We start from the raw sequence: 20,716 nt of genomic DNA on the forward strand, positions 1-20,716 counted from the left end.
GCCTCCTGTCTTTTTGGTAGTGCCTCCGTCTCCAAGCTGTACAACATAGCTGGTCTCAGTACTGTCTTGTAGACTTTCCCCTTCACTCTTGCTGATATTCTTTGATCACAAATCACTCCTGTCACCTTTCTCTACTGATTCCACCCTGCCTGCACTCTTTTCTTCACCTTTGCACCACATTCCCCATTGCTATGGATAGTTGACTCCAAGTATTTAAACTAATTTACTTTCACCACCTCTGCTCTTTGTAGTCACACTGTTCCACTGGGCTCTCTTTCCAGGCCCAGCTTTTTTTAAACATGTTGCAGCCATCCATTTCAAAATGAGGAAATATTTGCACAAAACAATAAAGTTGATCACTTTGAACATTAAATATCTTGTCTTTGTGGTGTATTCAATTGAATATAAGTTGAAGAGGATTTGCAAATCATTGTATTCTGTTTTTATTTACATTTCACACAACGTCCCAACTTCATTGGAATTGGGGTTTATAAAAATATTATTTAATGTATAAATATTGTATATACAGTATTAACTAAAATAACCAAATATTTTAACTGTTCCTGTTGCTTATTATATCACAAAAAGCAATGCAGCTGAGTCCTACAGCAACAAACCATTTGTTTGCAACAAACCAAATTCATTTGCCCTGCGCACTACCTCCAGACTAAATTAACTTGAGTTTATTCTGGATTTTTTATTTTTTTTGCCTTTAGAAGTAATGAGAATTTTCAAGAAATTAAAATATATGTGGATAAGGTGGCACCATGTATGGGTGGTTAGTAGTATAAAAAAGGTCTTGTGTATGAGCGTCACTGGGCCAAGATGGAGCCTTTTATCTGTGGAGTTTACATGTGCTCCCAGTTGTGCAGGTGTCCTCAGTGTGTTCCAGTTTTGTCGCACCCTAAAACGCTCACTCTTAACATACCTTTTAAGTATTAGGGACACTTGTACCACTGTCCTTGACCAGGGGACTGGCTCCAGAACTGGAGTTAGTCCCTGAGCTCAGCACTGCTCATTGCTTCTTCATAGATATCAATGCAGATGACACATCACCCAGCAGAATGAATAAGTGTAACTTTATGTGAAAATTTTGTTTAAAAAAAATTAACAAAGGAAGGTCAGTGAATGAAACAATGAATGAATGAATAATTTGTTATAATGTCACCTGTTAAAGAAAGTAAAATACATGGGAGATTCAGTAATTCTTCTGAAAAAACATAAACCAACACTCATTTATCTTCCTTAAAAATATGTTTGTGGTTCAAGCCTAATGTAGCTCATTCCTCCATGCCACAGAACTCCACTGCTGTCGAAAACCTCACTATTGAGTAACAAGGTCTTTACTGACCTAAAGTGTAGTTTATTTGTCTTAGTTCTTGTCTGTGTTGCACAAAACTATTTTAATCACTTAAAATACTGTTAGGAAGTTGTTCTTTGTCATCGTAATAAAGGGAACTGCCAAAGTATGCCTCCTTTGTCATTTTTAATAGTTTTTAGATGATAATGGAGGAAATTTTATTTTGCGCTTCTCCATCTGAATCATAAGCTCAAAGCACTTTACAATAATGCTTCGCATTGACCCATTCTCTCACACACACACACACCCTGGTGTCATTGTGCTGCCATGCAAGGTGCTCACTACACACTGGCAACACCTTGGGGATTAAGGGCTTTGCCCAAGGGCTCTTAGTGATTTTCTGGCCTGATGGGGGCTTGAACCGAGGATCCTCTGGTCTCAAGGCTACTGTTTAACCACTAGACCAGGGGTAGGCAACCTGTTCCAGAAAGAGCCATGAGGGTGCAGGTTTTCTTTGCAGCCACTGACTCCACCAGGTGATTTCACTGATTAACTGATTCCATCTGCTCAAAGTGATATTAATCAGTAAAATCACCTGGTGGAGTCAGCGGCTGCAAAGAAAACCTGCACCCTCATGGCTCTTTCTGGAACAGGTTGCCTACCCCTGCACTAGACCATCACCCCTCAGTTCTGTGACAGAGTTCTGTGACTATGAGGTAAATACTACATACTTACATAATGCTTTGACAGTACACACAGTATTTGTGAAATGAGTCAATTTACTGTAGGTTTAATCTGTCTGTTGACAGTTATTAAAAAATAACTAAAAACTTCTAAATGTTCTTGCTCTTATTTAAATGGATCTTTCTGTAGGTAATCTCAGCATTGCGTCTGATGCACTGGCCATTTGGGCAGCAATATATTTGTGGGTGTGAGGCGGAAGCATAAAACGTGGAGTATACCTTCTTCAAAATGGGTGTATTACTCCACAAATGTATTTATATATATGTATATATATATATATATATATATATATATATATATATATATATATATATATATATATATATATATATATATAATCAATGTTCGAAAACAGAAGAGAAAAAAGACAGGGATTGAGGAAAGAGAGATCCAGTCATCATGATTTCCCCGTGTGACACTTGATTTGAATCAATTTCGATTTCATTCTTCTCCAGACTCCTGTTGCCTGTGTCGTTGTGTGGTAGCTAACAGAGGATAATGTATTAAGGCCGTAATAGAAACCGGTGTTTACATGCCGCACCTCGGATTTGTATTAGATGCAACAGCATTGATTTCACTAGTCAACAAAGGTCAGCAAGAACTTGGGAGGCGGCAATTACTTTATTTAAAATTATCTATTGACTGGTAGATCAATGCTAATTCTCATTTTGCTCTTTGTTGTTTTCCTCCATCCTCCACTCCTCTTTTCCTCCATACTCTTCTTGTAGTGTGATTATTCTTTTACCTGCCATTGTTTTAATCCCCTAATTAGTCTGAAGGACATCCACCCCCTAGCTTTAAAATGGTTTGATGGGGTGTGTGTATATGTGTGGGTGGGTGCATGTACACAAGCTAATATGCAGCCTCCGCAATCAATGTGGACTGATACAGTGAAATATATTGGGCTGTAACAGCTGTCCCACCTGGGGTTGTACCTCTGTGAGTACATGAGGAAAAACCATGCCACATGCCATGGCATACATGGCATAGCATTCTTTTAGGGTTTTTTTAAAGGCCTACCAAGATCTACATGGAGGCAGATCACCCTGTATTGTTGTTGTTATTATCCCATTTTAAGTGTTTTATTTTATAAATCATTGGGCATCACTGGGCAGCACAATGGATTAGTGCTTATCACTGTTGCCTCATAGCAAGAAGGCCATGAGATTGCTTCCTGTCTGGTCCTTTCTGTGTGGAGTTTGCATGTGTGTGTAGGTTCCCTCTGGGAGCTCTGTCTTCCCACTTCCAGAGACATGAAAGTTATATGAACTGGAAACTTTAAATTGACCATGGGTGTGAGTGATAGACTGGTGTTCTGTCCAGGGTCCACCCCGCCTCTTGCCTAATGATTGCTGGGATAGGCTCCAGCTCCCCTAATCATGCTTTGAACTTCATGTTGATGTTACCTCAAAAAAGGTTCAGTAAAGATTGTTCTTTTTGAGGAAGATGAGACCCTTCCATGTTTATTTTGAGATGATGACTCTCTTTGATCAAAGTTTTATTGAATCTGTTTTAACTTTTTGTATTCTTGCATGGTTTGGAAACTGGAACTATTCCAATAAAAGTTGTCTCGGTAGTCTTGTTAAAACTGCTGGAAAAATCTCAGGATGTCAGCAGGCCGGGGTAATGCCTATCGATAACAGACAGGACCTGAGAAAGGATAATGCTATTCTGGATTGTCCTACTCACCCACTGAAAAAAAAAGTTTGAGCTTTTGACCTTAGGTTGTCAATTTAGGGCTCCTATGAGCAGGACTAAAAGATTGCAGGTCTTGTTTATCCCCAGTGCAATTTTATTACTTAATGGCAATTAGCTCTTAGGTGCTCTTGTTTTTCTTGCACTGCTATTACTTATTTGCACATCCACACATTGCATTTTTTGCAATACTTTATAGTTTCTTTTTTTTGCATGAACTCTGGACTGAACATTTGACATTTGTTAGTGATTTTGTGTGCTTTTTTATATTGTATTGTTTTTATTATGTCTAACTTTAGACTTTTAATTGGGTCTTATTCTCACTGTTAATATTGTCATTGTGTACCTTGTCGTTTGTGTGCTCCTGCTGCAACACTAATTTCCCTTCACGGGAAATAAAGAAATTCTGATTCTGATTCCCTGTGACTCGTAACTGGAATAAGTTGGTATAGTAAATAAATGAAATAAGCATCAGAAATACCAGATATTTTTGATTTCCCTTTACAATGTGATAACCTCTGAAGACAGCCTGCTGTGCTTTAATCTCACCCGCAGATCCAGCGACAGTGGAGAGGATTCTATGTCAGGAAGTATATCCATAGTTACTACGCACGCAAGAGGTATCTGCAGAGTGTCGCCATACAAAACGATGCAGTCAGGTAAAAATGTCAGTTAGCTAAAAAGCTCGTGTTCACACACACACACACACTGCAAAAAATGAAGTGATTCATCCCAGTTCTTGTTTGTTTGTTCATTGCAGTAATGAACTTTAACACATATACCACTCTTCTTTCTTTAGCTCAGTTAGTTGGTTTATACTCTGAGCCTAGTCACAAGCTTTTTTTTGTGCACCCATCATGAAATGAGTCACATTTTCGTGATGCAATTTTTATTATTTTACTATTTATCACCCTAACCGTAACCATAACCTAGTCCTCCCCATCCCCTAACCATAGGGGAAAGGAGAAATGGCGTGAGATTGGGTTGTTTATTATATAGGGCTTTCACAGGACTCAATGAACTTAACAAAATAAACTCTAATAATGGAAGAATAAGTGGCAGTAATAATAAGTACATGACAACAATGCACAAAAATCAGAAACTGAAGTCCTGTTAAATATAGAAAAAAGGTGCCACTTATACTCCTGAAATTACAATACTTTTTTTCCTCACTCAGTCTCTGTGTTTAATTTTTGCTCAGTTTAACTTGTTTTATTCCTCTGTTTATAAGAACCCATAGATCCTCCTTGGTAAAACTACTTGAATGATGTAATAATCCATGTAAGTCAAGATGAAATTAGTTGACAATGGTAAATGTTGACTAAGAAGAATAATCATGTACCTGTAGCAGTAGGTGTTGTGCCAGAGACACAAGAAGGTGTTTTTACATTCAATACTCCTGTAGTTATCTCATAGAGGTAGAAAGAAGAATAGGGTGAAAGTGAAGGAAGTGGCACCACAGAGATCAAAAGAGGAAGAGAGGAGTTCTAAAATGCTCAGGGCTAAAACGAAGAGAAGTGAACGATGTGAAGAAATTAAAAATTACCCTCTGATATGAACCGCTGCTTGTGTATTAATAAAACATACTGTGCTCCAGGGGTTGCTGCTACAGATGCACCATCTTTTATTTTTGACACAAAAAAAAACCACATCACATTTAGCTAATAGTCATTTTTTTAATGTCGCTAATATATTTTAGTGGATAATATCTTTAGGCCTTAGCTAAAATTAAATGTAAATTTGTTATACAGTAATTCTCCTTGGTTTACTGACTTAGCCCGTTACTTCACCCGCCAGCCCTCCACCTTCCGTGTGCAGTCTTTGTCCTTTTTAGCAATAGAGAGACAAAGTGCACTGGGGGCATCTTAGCAATTCAGAATTTGAAGCAATTGAAAATTGATAATGGTGGCGGCATATGTTCCAGTCTGATATTTTGGATTGCTGTCAATCTGTTATTGGCCAAAATTGCTGGATCTGATATTGGAAATTTAAAAAATAATATCCAATCCAAGGTTTCTGTTGCACATCTCAGACAAGTTGTGAGGTATTTATGTATGCTTTCCTTCAGGGGAGGTAGAGGGGTTTTGTTTCATAGTTTGAGTTAATTTTTTGTTAGATGGCTATGTTAGCAAAGTATATCTAAACAAATGTGTTTATTCATAGATTAGATATTTTAAGACCAGGAAAACTGTATCAGGTTGCTGTCAGTATTGGAAGACACTGAGGGTTCCAGTGTCTGTATTGTATCACAAATGAAACAGTGATGTCATGCCATATATGCTGCATTCACATGCTGGCTGTAAGGGCCCGGTCCCACTGGGGAGAGGATTAATTGCGAATGAATTGAGTATACAAATTACAGGCGTTCGTCGTCGTCCGCAGCAAAATTGGCCAAAAAGACAAATGTCCCAGTATGAATTACGGATATATTAATAATGTATAGCGAATATATGAGGAACAATCACAGATGTATAAAGGAAACTAGAAGCACTCAGAGAGTGCAAACCTCCGCCAAGACCATGGGGTCACTCACGCCATAACATCTACACGCTGTGGAATCATTGAACCTAAAAAAGTGTAACAATGATGTTTGCTCAGTAGTAAAAAAATGTTCATCTGCTGTGACTGGATAGCATGTATCCTTAGCGCTTGGCATCACAGTTTATTGCAACTTGCACCTTTCCCAGAAGCTACTGTCATCTGAGCACTGATATTGTGAATTTTTTAACATTTATGAAACACTTCTCTAAACAAGGCCATAGGGTCACTGACCCTAAAGAGATTCCCTCCTTGGCACAGTGATCTATTTCTTTTTGTCTGTTTCTCTAAAATTGTATATAATAATCATTAGATTATTAATATATAAACAAAAATAAATTTAAGAAATATTACAATTTGAAAACAAATGCACCCGAACGTGATGACAGCTGCAACTGCTTAATGCTAACTTTTAACATTGAAAATGCCATAGATATGCTAACGCGTTAGCATCTGGATCCGGATCATGATCCGAATCACCACTAAAATCTAATCACTTGTTCCTCTTGTCATTTCCAACCTCCTTGGCGGAGGTAAAAATAAATTTAAGAAATATTACAATTTGAAAACAAATGCACCCGAACGTGATGACAGCTGCAACTGCTTAATGCTAACTTTTAACATTGAAAATGCCATAGACATGCTAACACATTAGCATCGGGATTCGGATCGTGATCCGGATCACCACTAAAATTTAATCACTTGTTCCTCTTGTCATTTCCAACCACTCCACAAAATTTCATCAAAATCCGTTCAAACCTTTTTGAGTTATCCTGCTGACAGACAGACAAACAAAGAAACAAACAAACCCGACCAAAAACATAACCTCCTTGGCGGAGGTAACGAGGAAAGAATTGAGGAAACGGATAGGACGCATTGCGATTATCACGGAATTATTACAGATGTATTGTGAATGCATCATGCACGTGTGGTGGAAACAGCGGTTGTATTGCGTGTGCGCGCAGCATCTGCATTGCGGTCAGAACAGAAACACACTCGGGCCTTACGGCATCACTATTCACACCAACACCACAGCCTCTGGAACAGTTGCTGGACTTGGACATGTTGATTGGTATGTTGTTGGATGGCAGCAACTATCACACTACGTCTTTGGGGATCCATAACTACATCTGTACGTCTCCACAGCCGGACTGGCAATGACCGGCAGGTATTTCGATTTCTGCACAAACTGGATGCTATTTTATCTTTAAAGAAGAGAAAAGACCAACGGGGAGAGATGGATTATTTAAGTGCAGTCACCCCGTTTAAATTAGGTCAAGGTGAATAATTTGTGTCATGTAACAGAGAGAAATGAAGCTATAACGTAAAAAAGTTGACTTTTTAAACAACAATCAAAGCTAAAGCTTTCTGTTTTCATGTAATGTGCAAAACATTGTAACCCTGTTCTATCTTTCAGTTATGTAAATTATTGTCTGTCTGATAAATACTGAAAAATGGCTGCATCTGACGTCATCATCAACTGTAATTCCACTATAGTGAGCTGTATGATGGTTTTTCTACAATCAGTGTGAATGAGGCTAGAACTGCAATGACTATCCAATTAATTGACTATTAAATTCATCAACAGCTATTTTGGTAACCAGTTAATTGTTTGTTTGTTTTTTAAATATTCATTTTATTTGATTTTGGCATCCTAAATCTGAATATTTTCTGCCTTCTTTTACTAGCTGCTTTATTCCTATCAACCCAGAGATATTTTTATAAATTTATCAGAAGCTACAGCTAACCGATAACTTTCAGTGAACTACTAACAAACTGATTTTGAGTTTTAACACCATGATCGCTTCTGGTAGCATCAAAGACGACCACGGACCCAAACACTGAGTCAGCACTTCTGTCTTTGTGTGCCCTCCCTACTACATATTTTGAAGCAGTTGAGAGGAGCTAAGCTCAATTGCACGCACGCACGCGCGCGCACGCACCATTATTCCTCAACATGATATAGCAATGCCACTATGAGGCAGAGGTCTTGGAAAATAAAGCAGTTTTATCTTATGGTTTTGATTTAAAATAATCAAATTAATCCGGATAGACTAACTCCATTAATGTCAATTCTGTCATTTGTACAAAGTTAAAGTATAACACATATCTTTTAATTTAAAATAATGCACTAATTCTGAAGTTTTGTAACAAACACAGACAGATGCCAAAGAGATTATGGGTAAATGAGCCTCAACTAACACTGATTGGTTGACACATTCATTCTATGTAAAAACCAACATGTTAATGTGATGTGATGTTTTGGTACATATAAATGTGCTTTTGTAAAATATGCCATTTTATTCTTATGTCAAAAAAAGAGCCATTTGCAAAAGCCAAAAGTCAAGTTATTAGATAACCATCTGATATAACCGGGGTCAAAATGCATAGAACACTGCCATCTACTGGCGCCTAGATGCTCAGACCCTAACCCATAATCTTTTGCATACCAGTTTTTTTGTTTGTTTTTTTTTTTTTTTTTGTGCATCAGAGAGTTGCTGCGGTTTAAACAACAGAATTCACGAGGACAATTGTAAATGAACATTAGGATTATGGGATATGTCAATACTTACGGTGAATACTGACATGAACACTGCTGGCCAGTAGATGGCAGTAGAGGCCGTAGAGCAAACAGCGATGCAACTCACAGGCATTCCAATTGAAAATAATGGAGAAGCAACCTGAGCTGCTTCTGGCATTTTTAAATAAAACAAACAGAATAACAATGTCTGTAAACCCAGAGAATATATTCACGAGAGTTTTAGGCACAATATACAAAGAGTTTAATGCTGTTGTCTGTGTGGAGCCTGATCAGAGCATCTCAAATGCATTTCTCCTGTCGTGACTGAGATTACCCATAATGCACCTGGACACAGCATTTCCTTACTGAAACCTCAAAATTAGTGCAATACTTTAAAACTAAAACATATAGCTGATATTTTCACTTTATAAAACTTCAGAAGTGACGTTACTTTAAATAACATGTCCGAAATTAGTTTTCTTAAAATTTTAACCATAAGTTAAAACTGTATGCCTCTGGATGACTTGGGTGACATTGCCGGTGAGTCAGTATGGTGTCAAGAGTAATTATCTTGTGACCAGTTCTCCTCTGATTGCAGAGGATAGAGTGGTTTCTCCTGAAACCAGCTCTTCTCTGTTTACAGAGAATAGAGCTGTTTATCTGCTGACAAATGTTTTTAACTGTTAAAGCTTTATTTACTTCACCCGCAATCAGTGTTGCCACAGTTACTTTGAAAAAGTAATCCAGTTACTGATTACTGATTACTCCTTGAAAAAGTAACTTAGTTACTTTACTGATTACTCAATTGTAAAAGTAACTAAGTTAGATTACTAGTTACTTTTTTAGTTACTTTTCCCAGCTGTCGACAACAACCCTCTGCCACCTCAACATGACAATGATACCTGTTTTGCCAAAATTCACTTTATAGTCACCCTTTCTTGACTTCAATGAAAATAAATACTTGTTTTATAAAAAGTAAAATAAAGACCTCTTTCTTGACCTCATATTTAACTGTTGACAGCACTGTAACAGTAAAACTTGCAATTTCGAACCTACATTTTTTATAAATGTAACTATTAAATTCTAACATTTTTCTAACATTTAAATTCTCTCTAAACATTTTACTTGTCGAAATTATTATTATTTTAAGCAATATTAGTAGTTGTAGTAAAAAACGGCTTCAAAACTGGACCTTTAATCTAGGGGTGTTGTGAGGGGGGCACATCCTTGCCCCACGCCCCCATTCCATCTGGATTCGCCCCTGCTTTGGCGTTTGAGCACAAAGAATGGATTACATTTATTTATGCAGAAAACATGACCAGATTTACAGGTAAGAAAGTTTTACTGCGTTTTCACATCATGTGGTCCTCAGAAAGAGAGTTTAGGTGCATTTGAGTGGAAAATAGTGTTAGTTGTTGACACGTCGCGGAGGATCAGCTGTTTTTAACGACCAGATACAGAGCGGCTCAGCTCAGAATTCTAAATAAAGGAGGAAAAAAAGTATAAAAATGTCTTTGTAAAGCTCAGTGCAGGTATGCTGATCACCGCGCTTTAAGAGGTGAGGACGAGTCGAGCAGCTGCAAAAAAACGCGGATGAAAAGCTCACAGCTCGCTTAAAGTGGGCAGTTCAGTCGAACCCCGACCCCCTGCCCACGGACCAAGTTTAATGCTGCTATCGACCCACAATGAAAAATAATAGTAACGCACAGTGACATGGAGAAGTAACTTTAATCTGATTACTGATTTATATATATTCGCACAAGAGAATTTAAATACAAAAAACAAATCGAAATCTGTCAGTATTAAACAGGATGAGAGGTTGTGATGGTTTAGTCATTCTGTTTTAATCCCGTGTGGCATCACTAGTTTTCAGTCGCACATGGATGCACAGCCCCCCTCCTTCATAGTACTTTGAGGTGCTGAGGTCACTCTCTCTCCAGTTAATCACATGTTTATTTAGTGCTGCTGGGGTCATGATCAATTAACGCTGTGCCGACATTTATTTAAAATATCCTTTCTGTGTTAGCCACTGAGCCCTCGGATCACACTCTGCCTGATCAGTCACCTTGCAAAGGTCCACTTTTTAATCCACCAGCATGCTCTCTCCTTTTGTCCATGTGTCCAAGCAGCTGCATAAATTATTCAAAGTTAGACTAATGGTTCCTATTTAGTTCAGGCTGATTGGTTGCACATGGTATTGTGCATGGTAATGACGTAGGACTCAGAACAATGCATAGCCTGCTGAACCTCTCTGTCCATCTCTGTTCTTTTCTCATGATGGATATCCCTCGCCAAAAAACATCTGTGTAATACCATTAGGTATGACATCCAACTCATAGCCACGACTATACAATAGTATGCTACCCTCTTCTGTTTCTTACCTTGTCTTCTGCCTCCCTCCCTCCCTCCCTCAGGCATTCCTGTGTTCTTTCTTTTTCTTCCTCCCCATCTCTGCTGTCATTTTGATGTGCGTCGGCTTCCAGCCTCATTCATCCTTTCTCTCCTCAGTGCATACAATAATGAAGTCAGGACCCCGGCAAAATTCCCACTTTACCATAGTTTTCCTCAGTACCCCAATAGTTTATCACTTTGTCAGGGAGACACTTAAAGTTCCCAGGCTTTAATAAGGCCATGCAGTGGGACGATGGGGGCAATTAGGAAAGCAGAGCAACAGCACTTTGCATATTTACTAAATGTGTTGGTGTCATCTCTGTTGCCACCACCACGGCCTGTTGACTGCATGAATTATTCCTCTATCTGCAGTAAACAGCTGGGTAATTATTACTGCCATAATCAGGTAAATAAATATATGTGAAGTTGCAGTACTGCAACAAAAATCTTTTAACTTATCCTGTGTCCAAAAGAAGATGCTCATGAGGAAATTATGGACTTGTGCCGCTAAGATGAGCAGCTTTAGTTTGTTAATTCTTTCTTCTTCATGATACTTTTTTCCTGTCTCTCTTCAGCTCACTACCCTCCCCTTTTTCCTTCCCACTGCTATCCCCCCCTCAAGGACATTCATGAAAGCAGAGCTGCTATGGTAGAGAGAGTGTGGGTCTGCTTGTGCGCTGGCCCTGCTATCACTCCACTTCTATGCATCAGTCGTTTTTTTTTTTTTTTTTGCTGCCGTTTCTGATTCAGTTTGAGGGGAGACGGGTTCACTCTTTCAGTATAATTGGAGTTTCGGTGTGAATGTGCGTCTGCTGAAATATTATTTGGGTGCATGGCTGTCCCTGTCATTTAAGGAAATTACTTTTGTTCAGAAAGTTGAAAAGTGACAGAAATCGGTTGAAATGTATGAAAGAGATTGTTTCCTTTTTTGTAGTGAAACCTGGAGTTGATTCTGCACTGAAATTTAGATTTCCTACTGTACCGTTTCTGTCAGTTGTAGGAACTCTGTATTAGACAATTGATCTGGTTGTCCACTACCAGAGGGTGTGTGAGCTTGAACCTGAAGTGTGGCTGAGTGTCGAAGTGTCTTTGAGCATGATACTCAACTCATAATGTGTTCTACCCAGGTGCACATTACCGCCTTACTTCCTTCAAGCCCACAAAAAAAAAAAAAAAAAAATCATGGGATAAAGATGATGAGAAAGAGGAAAAGAAACAAGAAGAATTTTTAGTTACTTTGGTCAATTATCGAGTGACTTAAAACCAATGTGTTGTTTTATGAGTGTTGAAGGCTCATTTTGTATTTAAATGGATCATCTGACCCTCCCCTTTCCTTGCCAACTATTGAATCATTTAATTGGGGCATTTAAACCACCCAATCAAGTCAAGCCTTCATTAAATATTTAGAACCTCACCAATTAGGTGCTCCTGTGCTAGCCTAGAAGACTGCTCGCATGGCATACTATCGCATACCTTTGCTCTTTGATATCACATCAGGTCTTGACTCCTCATTGTGAACCAAGGACTAAATTATTGAGGAAGAAGTAAGGAATGTAGCGGTACTATATTAGCCAGTTGTATAAGTTAAGTGGTCAGGGTGAACATGTCACTTCTGGTTTGAAGTATTGGAAAGTTGTTCAGGTCCACTTCAATGGTTTGTCCATCAGTTCAACAGCAAGCAAAAGTAATGAGAATGTTTAGTCTTATTTTTCAAATATTGTCATTATTGTCAATACAAATGTAAAAGTGAAACTGCAGTCTTTCTTTCTTTCTTTCTTTCTTTCTTTCTTTCTTTCTTTCTTTCTTTCTTTCTTTCTTTCTTTCTTTCTTTCTTTCTTTCTTTCTTTCTTTCTTTCTTTCTTTCTCTCAGTTAAACTCATACTCAGTAGTACAGAGAAGGGCACATGCAGCGTGCTGAACACGGCTAATGAGGGTTGTATGTTGTGTCGGCCGGTCGGGCGACACAGATCGAGGTGCCTTCAGCCGTTACAAATCTGTTTGGCTTTTGTCCACTACACAGCAATTAATAACACTGTGGCTGCGGGCAGGGAAGCAAAGGTCGCCCATTCAATCTGACATACATTCACACGCATATACACACACAAATACACACTTCACTCACTTAAAGATGCAGCCACTCACACACACACACACACACACTCACACACACACACACACACACACACACACACACACACACACACACACACACACACACACACACACACACACACACACACACACACACTCATATATATAAGACAAAAGTGGGATATATAGCTGTTTAGTCATGCATATTTCATACACACATCCAAAGGTTACATTGCTGTTATATACATTTACTGTCAGGGTGCCTTCTGTTGGCGTTATGCGCAGAGCAGCAACTCACAGTTACCAAGACCATATTTCAACAGACAGAAGACAACCTGGATGCATCCTCAGTCCAAACACTGTCACCTAATAGATTACATCTTGATTCACCAAATGGACCTTCAACATGTCAGACAAATGCGGATGGTGCCCAGTGCAGAGTGTGAAACTTCTTCACTGCAAATGCATCCTCAAATTCAAAGCCAAGCCCAAGAGAGGAGGCACCCCACTTAAGAAACTTCACGTTGACAATTTCCAATCAGCTGAAGTGAAAATGGAGTTTTTTGCAAATCTCCAGTCAAGACTCAAGAATTCCATGTGCCCTAAAAACCTCTCTCCAGGGGTGCTTTGGGAAGACCTTAAAACTGCCAGGGCTCTCATCAAGGAAAAATGAAGACTGGTTTGATGAAAACAACCATGAGATCCCAGAATTGCTAGCAAAGAAGCCTTCTACCCATTAGATTCACCTTGGCCAACCGTCCTGTCCAGAAAAGAAAGCAGCCTTCTGCCTTGTATATGGCAACCTCCAGCGCGAGTTTCAAGAAATCCATAATGAATGGTGGATCAACCTCACAGAAATACAGTTACTCAGCTTTACGCAGAGTGACTATAGTCACCAGTGTCTTATGAAGACCTGAAAGAGGTGCACGGCTCATCACACCAGGTCAAGAGTCCTTTGGGCAGCACAGATGGCCAGGCTCTTCTCACAGACAGGATGTCCATCCCCAACTGATGGTCTGAGCAAAAAAGGACAAAAAGGACATAAGTCCTGAGACAGGACATGTCAACATCAAGTTGAACTCCAGACATCTCCACATTTGCTTACGGACGGTTTGCTCGCGCGCAGGTGCGCGCGCATCTCGCGGTCAAAGGAGGAAAGATAAACTATAACAGAACTCAGAGCACAGCCCTGCAGCTCTGCACAAGAACAAATATAAAGTAGAAGAGAAGTCAGAGTGCACAGTCTGTCTGCAGCCAAACTGTGTACTCTGACTTCTCTGTGCAGAGAACCTGCAGGCTGCGTTCTCACCTCCTCTCTGCCCCCTGATGTGCGCACCTGACGCAGATATTCCTGCATCGTCATGACACCACAGGAAGCAACTGGGAGCAGCCCCGGTGTGAAAGGGGCTTTAATCCCCTAGTTGCTCCCGTGTGTAGTGAGTACCTTGTATGGCAGCACCCTCACGGCAGGGTGAATGTGAGGCATTATTTATAAAGCGCTTTGAGTGCCTGATGCAGATGGAAAAGCACTGTATAAATGCAGTCCATTTACCATTTACCATTTTTTACGATCTTCTTAAGCATGATGCTTTGTAGAGCCACAGAAGGCCTTGATAACGATGATGGTCTCTGCATCCGTTACCGTAATGGTGGCTGGCTGTTAAACCTGACGCAACTACAGGCCCAAACTAAAGCACTGGTGAAACTTCTCTTTGTTGATGATGTTGCCTATGTTGTGCACACAGCACTTTACATTCTGTGTTGCAAAGGTTACCTAGCTTTTTGGATTGGAAGTCAGTGAAAAAGATGGAAGTTCTCCATCACCCTGCACCTAAAGATGATTACCAACCTCCTCCCATCACCAATGAGGAGACAGAGCAGAAGACAATCCACCAATTCAGCAACCTGGGATGCACAATATCGGCACGTACCAAAATTGGTAGTAGATTTGCAAAGGCAAGTAGCACTTTGCGCAGACTGTACAAACAAGCCTGGAACAACAAGCATCAGAAGAATTGCAAAAAGTTCAGTGTGTACACAGCTGTTGTTCTGATGACCTTCCTCTTTTGTTTCTTTTTCAAAAAATATATTGATCCATGACCTTAAAATCATGGTACGTATGTACCAAACCATGATTTTTGTGTACCATTACGCCCTTAATTTACTGGCACACAGACATATTTCAGATTCCATTTTCATACTGTAATGCTGAATGCAGAAGAATATACAGGCATATGGATGTATTTTATGGTCCCAGAAAACATCTTGAAGTGAGGTCAATGCAGGAAAATATATACACACACACACACACACACACACACACACACACACACACACACACACACACAAACACACATACATATGTTTACCAATTTGGTTTGTGAATCAGACTGTGCTGCAATAAACCAAAACTTCATCTTTTTAAAGAAATAGGTAATATCACTGTTAGCATGCTGGACAAATAGAGGCCAGGCAACCCCGTATTTGCAGAACACACACATGCACACACGAGTATAGACATGCAGCCACACAGTCTTAAATTACTCACCTTAATATTACACACAGACATATTTAGATACGCTGTCTCCTCTGCACACACACACACGCATGCAGTGCTCTGCATATTTCATTTATATTGTAATTTAATCTGGTACTGAGAAAGGAGAATGCAAAGGCAATGGAAAGAATGTTGTGATTTCTTTTTAAATCTTGCATTCGTAGAATGTATTAACCTCGCATTACAGATGCACTATGAATATTCTGATTTCTCCATGGAGGCTTGTAATTGAAAAGTGAAGTTAAGGAGAGAAAGAAAAAAAAATCAGTTAAGTTGAAGAGAACAAAAGAAAGGAGTGATTGTTGATGAGCTATAGCTAAACTCTTAGTTATATTTCTCTTCTGGAATAAGATTGGCTTTACATTTACATTCGTTGTGTGTCTCTCTGTGTGTGTTTTCACATTACCATGGTGTGTGTGCTTCAGTAATTGTTTCCGATTCCCTCCTTAAGATATTACCTTCTTCTAACAAAAAGACTGTGTGATTGCAGAATGAAATTGCTGTGTATGGGCTTTTAATGCATCCCATTTAGCCAGCTTCACTTAACAGATGTCACAGACAGACCTGTCCTGACTGTGGTGATGGAATATATCCATCATTCTCCCGCTTACAACCTCTCTCACTCACATTGGTTTCTCCGTCCAATTCAGTTTCATTCGCTTGTTTTCTTACTGACAGGATCTCCCTTTATACATCTGTGTCTCTCTCTCACTCTCTCTCTTTCTCTCTCTCTCATCCCCTGTGCCTCATTCTTTCACAGTCTGTCTCAACCCCCCACCCAGATTATGAGAGCTTGTTATTGTTATCCATTGTTATTTGTATTCAGAGACCTTTATATTACATGCATCTTCATATTGCATGCCATGTACTCACATAGCTCCTCGACAAGTGATTCATAAAACAAAGCCCCAGTTAGGTTGAGGAATAGCTGCAAAATTTGTCCAAGCAGGTTGAGTCAGGTCATTTGGACTTGTTTAGTTTTAGATCACCCTTCATCCAGTAAACCTTAATCAGTTTTTAGACTGCTTAGATACCTTGACCTGGATGACTAAGAATCTCCACAAACATCTGCAAAATATGAAATTTAAAAATTAGGTTTTTTCAAATTTCAATATGAAAATTATGTTTTCCACATTTCGGGATAATAAGTTTTTGCTCACTGTGGGCTCATTTCATTGCACCTGCAAGTCCTGCACCTTTATGGCAAAAGCACATTCATGGGTATAAATATGGGAACTCGGAATGTAAATACACATTATTCATCAAGCATAAAATAATAAATTATTTGATGTTATTTTAAAAAAGATGGGAAAAGTTGGACTCTGCATATTCCATTTTTAAGAGAAAAGTGCCCTCCACTTGGTATACGTACACTATCAATCTGCTTATTTCTTCTCTTCTATCGTCTCTCACAACAACAACAATTCTCTGTTCTCTCCTCCTCTCCTCCCTGTAAATCAATTGAAGATTGTATGAATTTTTGTAAAGTTGGGATGACAAAAGAACATCATTTGTCATCAATAGTCAGGCACCATTTGTCGCTGATGAGTTGATGACTCCTTGATCAATCTTGACAATAAATGAATAGGGTCAAAATAAGCAGGGAAACTCCAAATTAGCTTCATTTTTTTTTTTTTTTTTTTTTTTATATGAACTACAAATTTAAAACATGTCATTCACACAATTTGTGAATTTTGACCCCAGACTTCTTGTGGCTTACCTGAAGATATAGTTTGAGTCTTGCAGGCTACTGCTTGCTCAGTGCTCAAGATCAAATCTGGGCAGACTTCAAGATCCAACTGTTTCTCAGGAATTTGCATGCAGTTTGGCTGAACGACATGCATATATGGACACAACTGGTGATCCGAATAGGTTGTGGGAGTTCTTCCGCAACTAGACCCTGAAAATTCCTGAGGATTGTGCTGGACCCCCTTGTGTACTTGTACACAAGTTTCACCTCACTGCCATAGATATGTGGTTATTTTTGAGATGTGGGAATGAAGCAGTTGTTTGCATGGCTGGTTGCCACTCAGGACCCAGGGCAGTTCCATCGTGTTGTGGATGCAGCAAAGTGCAGCTCCCAGACTTGACTGACTTGGTTAACACAGTGCACTGTGGAAACAATGTTTATGTTGGTACTAGATGCAAGATATTTATTCCGCTTCTTTAACTGAAGGGGGTGCTGGTGTATGGTTCCCTGCTTTGATTCTTGATCTTTATCCAACCATCTCTTTATCAAACCATCTCTTCAGCAGTGGTAGCCTTCCTGTTTCCTGTATCTGCTGTAGTGAGGTTGAACAAAACATGGCCACCTGAATGGACAACACCAGTTTTCCTTTGAAGCTTTATGTTTCCAGCTTTACAAAAATATGTTGTTGTCAATTGAATATAATCAAATTATTATTTTGCATATATAGCATCAATTCTACCATTATTTGTTTTTTTCATTCAGTACGTAATGGTAATGCAGAATTGGAGTGATATTTTTCTGAACTAGATTTGTCTTTTCTGAAAATGATCGCCATAAACTTTGTCATTTGGTTATTCACTAATTTTATGTTCATGTATTTTATGATGCAGGATTATCGGGGGCTCCCATTTTCTTATGGTTTTTTGAAAATGATTGGCATGATGTTTTGGTAAATGAAATTTTCCTTCTGGAGTTTTTGTTTTTCCACTTAAAGTTTGACTGTCAGAATGCAGATGAATGCAGCATTTAAACTGTTTTAACCAAAGTTTTTCCAAATCGGGGGGGTATTTCATGAAATACCACTATCTTAAACTTAGACTTGGCTCGTTTTCCCAGCAGATTGTACAGTTGGCACATGTAATTACTGTTAGGAAAACCTGATTATTATTTCCACTTTTACAGTTTTAGTCTGTGTTTTTTGTTTTTGTTTTTGTTAAAGCTTTCTTTTCAACCCTGTTGCTTCAGAATAAATATAAAAGCCATATTTTCCTGTAAATTGTGATAGTGATCTTTGATAAATATGGCTTTTATGGTTTGGAATTTTATTTATAAAACCAGATGGATGCATGTATATGTCTTGTAGGAGAAAGCTGGATGAATTTGAGGAACTTCAAATGAAAGAGAGAGAATGTTTGCTAAAGGTGAAAGAGCATGCAAAGAAGGTGCACGAAGCTCATCGGCTGCACCATCTCCTCAGCACACATCAGGTTAGTCCACTCGACAGCAAGAATCATAATTATCTCAAGCATTTGACATTCAGTACATAAAGTGAAAATGAGTTAAACTGGGAAGTCATTGTGACTTCATGTTCTTGGCTTAACTGTATCTGCTATGAAATTATTTATTGTTACTACTGCTAATGAGTATAATGCTTTAAAACCTAAATAAATATAAAATATTTGAGGATGTAAATCCTGTCATAGCTACAAAATACCACTTATCATGATCTGGACCCGGTTTCATAAAGCAACCTAATCTTTCAGGCTATTAAACTTTCTTAGTGGACTACAGTTAGTCACCCAACATTATCCGTCTAATCACTGTTTCACATTGATGGATAAACTTGTAGATTAGTTGTCTAACCTTAGTCAACTGTTTTCACAAACAGTTTTGTTTACTTCCGGGTTGGGCGTCGTCATGAACTATCCAGCCTTTGTTTCATTGACTGGCTTTATTATATGATATATGAACTGCAGAATGACGTGCTTAGCACTTAGCCTAGCAGTTTCACTCTTCAGTTTCTTATTCTACACTTTCGTCAACCTTTTTGTACACACAGCCCTGCTCAGAGTAACAGCGATGCCCGGTGGCTTGTGTGAGAACTGTCACAAACACATCATGGCAGTTGTCTGCTGCAACCACAGCAAAAAGCAGAGGAAGCTCTCCTTTTGAAGGAATACGAGTGACGTAGGGGTGCTTTTGATCCGTGTGTGTGTGTGCGTGTGCGTGTGTGTGTGTGCGTGTGTGCACAGAGTGCAATAGTACCAAACGTATGGAACCAAATTTGCACCCTAAATAGAACAAAATTGCACTCTAAATGCAATCCAACACAAATGGGGCAAATAATCCATGTCACATGACATACAAAGCACCAATCAAATGACAAGGATGTTTTAAAGCTAAGCGCAGACCCACTGCTCACACAAGCAGGATGATGCTTGTGCACGCGTATACTTCCAAAAAAAAAGACTGTGTACTTCCTCAGTGCAGCGAAAAAAATCACATTAGAAATTAGCTATTTTTTCATTTTGACTTCTTCCTAACAGCTCTTCGTGTTTCACACAGTTTACAGCACAGTGAATTTGTTTTGTGTGTGTTTTTGTGCATTGTGTGGGTGTGCGTGTGTGTATGTGCGTGCATGTGGGTGTGCATGCGCGCATGTGTGTGCGCGAGTGCAATGGACTAAATGTATGGAACCAAATTTGCACACTAAATGGAACCAAATTGCGCTATAAATGCAATGCAACACAAATGGGAAGAATAATCCATAATAATCCAAGCCCCGGTCACATGGCACTAACAAAGGACACTGAAGCCAAAACGAAACAAGAAATTTTTCTGTAGCAGGCGCTTCATCAGAATTTCCAAACTGTTGAAAAATGTGAACGAATTCCGATGACAACTTCAGTTCGTCTGTATTCCATTTTCCTTTCTGTCTTGACGGTTTCTCATCGTTTGCGTAGTTCCCGTACCATCAGCATTCTGTTTGACTGTCGTCTAGCTTTGTCCAACCTCCCAAGTCCGACGTCTTGCACGAACATTGACGATATCTGAACGAATCATTAACTAAAGATCCGACGAGCTGAACGTGGCTGCAACTGTAGCTGACCTTTGTCACCATTTTGGCTGTTTTTACCCTATAACTCCATGGAATTCAGTCATAGATAGTCCAAACTATACCTTTTTGGA

At 39.1% G+C, this 20,716-nt stretch overlaps 1 protein-coding gene across 2 annotated transcripts in view; it reads left to right on the plus strand.

Moving 5' to 3' along the window:
• Window positions 1-20,716, plus strand: part of spata17 (spermatogenesis associated 17) — a 105,655-nt gene that overhangs the window by 27,277 nt on the left and 57,662 nt on the right. For both annotated transcript variants that reach the window (XM_034188107.1, XM_034188099.1), the window contains exons 5-6: window positions 4,295-4,398; window positions 18,891-19,014. In XM_034188107.1, coding sequence (XP_034043998.1) covers window positions 4,295-4,398; window positions 18,891-19,014 — 228 coding nt within the window. The remainder of the gene's footprint in view (window positions 1-4,294; window positions 4,399-18,890; window positions 19,015-20,716) is intronic.

Source organism: Thalassophryne amazonica, chromosome 2, assembly GCF_902500255.1.
Source record: "Thalassophryne amazonica chromosome 2, fThaAma1.1, whole genome shotgun sequence".
NCBI lineage: Eukaryota > Metazoa > Chordata > Actinopteri > Batrachoidiformes > Batrachoididae > Thalassophryne > Thalassophryne amazonica.